This window comes from Physeter macrocephalus, chromosome 1, assembly GCF_002837175.3.
Source record: "Physeter macrocephalus isolate SW-GA chromosome 1, ASM283717v5, whole genome shotgun sequence".
NCBI classification, from domain to species: domain Eukaryota; kingdom Metazoa; phylum Chordata; class Mammalia; order Artiodactyla; family Physeteridae; genus Physeter; species Physeter macrocephalus.
Window position 1 is genome coordinate 76,894,336 of NC_041214.2, and position 2,547 is coordinate 76,896,882.

The 2,547-nt window shown below is 54.8% G+C and overlaps 1 protein-coding gene across 1 annotated transcript in view; it reads left to right on the forward strand.

Moving 5' to 3' along the window:
• The window catches only part of LOC102975285 (5-hydroxytryptamine receptor 3C-like), a 5,971-nt gene extending 3,910 nt beyond the window's left edge, over nt 1-2,061 (forward strand). Inside the window, 7 exon segments of the mRNA XM_024124407.1 lie at nt 126-286; nt 1,094-1,294; nt 1,296-1,302; nt 1,488-1,658; nt 1,661-1,702; nt 1,833-2,021; nt 2,024-2,061. Coding sequence (XP_023980175.1) covers nt 126-286; nt 1,094-1,294; nt 1,296-1,302; nt 1,488-1,658; nt 1,661-1,702; nt 1,833-2,021; nt 2,024-2,061 — 809 coding nt within the window.
• The last annotated feature ends 486 nt before the right edge of the window (nt 2,062-2,547 follow it).

A 2,547-nucleotide genomic window follows, 5' to 3' on the forward strand; every position in this document is an offset into this window, starting at 1 on the left:
CGTGTGCCCTGCATCGGCAGGCGGACTCTCAACCACTGCGCCACCAGGGAAGCCCAGGAATTGAATCTTGTGTACAGGAGACTTGAGGGCACTTCTGGACTGAACGGCCCTGGCCTCCCTTGCAGTGGACAGCATGCTCCTGGGCATGGATAAGGAATTGTGGGTGATAACAGACACGTCTCGTAATGTCATTCTGACCCAGGGGGAGTGGTAGCTCCTGAACACCGACAAGGCCACCCCAAAGACGTTGGTGGACAGCAACCTATATGACCAGATCATGTTCTTTGTAAGTCCAGGGGCCCCTGTTTGACTTCCGAGCCCAGTTGCTCTGTGATTTTCCTCTTGATCCAAGGTCCTTTGGGATGTAAAAATAGTTCCAGGGGGTTAAGCCCCTGCTCCTCACTCTACCTCCTACCGTAACTGCCCTCAAGAAGGATCCCCAAGGCCTCTGCCCTGCAGAGAGGAAGAGCAGCTGGGCTGTTGTAAGAATGGGCGGTCCTGTCCGACGGTCCAAAGTGCCCCACTCGCCCCTAAAAGTCTACAATTGTGTTCCCAGCAGGTGGAACATAAGGGAAAATTAGACAACAAAATTGGGGGCACCTTGGAAGAGGTCACAATTAAATGCATCTGTTACCCAATGAGGTCATCCCATGGCCAGCCTAACCGGACATCAGCAAGGATTGGATAATCAAATATAGAGTTGAGGGACTTCCCTGATGGTGCAGGGGTTAAGAATCCACCTGCCAATGCAGGGGACACGGGTTCGAGCCCTAGTCCGGGAAGATCCCACCTGCCGCGGAGCAACTAAGCCAGTGTGCCACAACTACTGAGCCTGTGCTCTAGAGCCTGCGAGCCCCAACTACTGAGCCTGCATTCCACAACTACTGAAGCCCGCACGCCTAGAGCCCGTGCTCCACAGCAAGAGAAGCCACCGAAATGAGAAGCCCGTGCACCATAATGAAGACCCAACACAGCCAAAAATAAATAAATAAAATAAATTTTAAAATATATATATATATATAGAGAGAGAGAGAGAGAGTTGAGCCCTCTGGCATCGGTTATTGGCCACATTCTCCACACTTCTCCTCACCAGGTGACCATCAGGCGCAGGCCCAGCCTCTACGTCATAAGCCTCCTGGTGCCCAGTAGCTTTCTGATAGCCACTGACGCCCTCAGCTTCTACCTGACGGCAGGAAGTGAGAACCGCGCCCCATTCAAGATGACACTCCTGCTGGGCTACAACGTCTTCCTGCTCATGACGCTGAATGACTTACTCCCTGCCAGTGGCACTCCGCCTCATCAGTATGATCCCTCCCACTTTCCGGGGAAGCAAAGGCAGCAGGGGACATGGTGGGAGGCAGGTAGCAGGAGAACCGCTGCCTCTCCACTTAAAGAGGGAATGGATTCTGAGGAAAGATTGGATTTGGGGAAAAAAAATTGTAGCGAGGAATCTGCCCAGATTTATTTATAGTTTGCTTTGCCTTCAGGTGTCTGCTTTGCCCTGTGTCTGTCACTGATGGTGGTCCGCCTGCTGGAGACCATCTTCATCACCTACCTGCTGCATCTGGCCACCACCCAGCCCCCACCCAGGCCTCGCTGCCTCCATTCCCTGCTTCTACACTGCACCAGCCCAAGGAAACGCTGCCCCGCTGTGCCCCAGAAGGGAACACGGGCCTGGGCCTCAGTCTTGCCCACCTCCCTGGTGAGGGAAATCAGCACTGCCCACGCGTCCTCTCCCATCACCTCCCCTTCTCTGCTCCCGCCTCCTTCCTGCCCCCACAAACCCCCAGCTGACCTTGGCAGCCCACAGCTGAGTCTCTGTCTCTCCGTAGGTGTGAAGGAGCCCGTGGAGCTGGTGGGGAAGGTGCCAGGTCCCAGAGAGGCAGAGCTAAATGGGTGCCCTGGGTCAGCGAGGGCCCAGCAGGAAGACGAGGCTCAGAAGCAGCACTTGGTCGGCCTGTGGATGCAGTTCAGCCACATGATGGACACCCTGCCTTTCCGCCTCTCCCTGCTCTTCCTGGCCCCTCCATTGTCACGGTCATCGTCCTCTGGATCACCTAGGCAGACATCCACACCCACCTCTCCCTGCAAACCACAGCTTGAAGTTACTCGTGGTCTTAGGGCCAGCCAGACACAGTCCCTTTCCTAATCTTAAACACCCCCAGTGACTACCATGTCCCCTCTATATTCCCCAAACTCCAACAGAGCCCTACTGAGCAGGTTTAGAACAGCCCTAGACAATCTCCTGACTTCTCATATGCACAGTCCTCAATTCTGCACACTTTCAGTGTTCCTTAGCCACACTTAACCTCTGACTCCCTTACCACTGAAGATCGGGGTCAGTGGAGTCTCTCCCTGATTGACTGTCCCAATAAACGACTTTCCAGGGCTTCCCTGGTGGCGCAGTGGTTAAGAATCCGCCTGCCAACACAGGGGACACGGGTTCAAGCCCTGATCCGGGAAGATCCCACATGCCATGGAGCAAATAAGCCCATGCACCACAACTATGAGCCTGCGCTCTAGAGCTCGCAAGCCACAACTACTGAG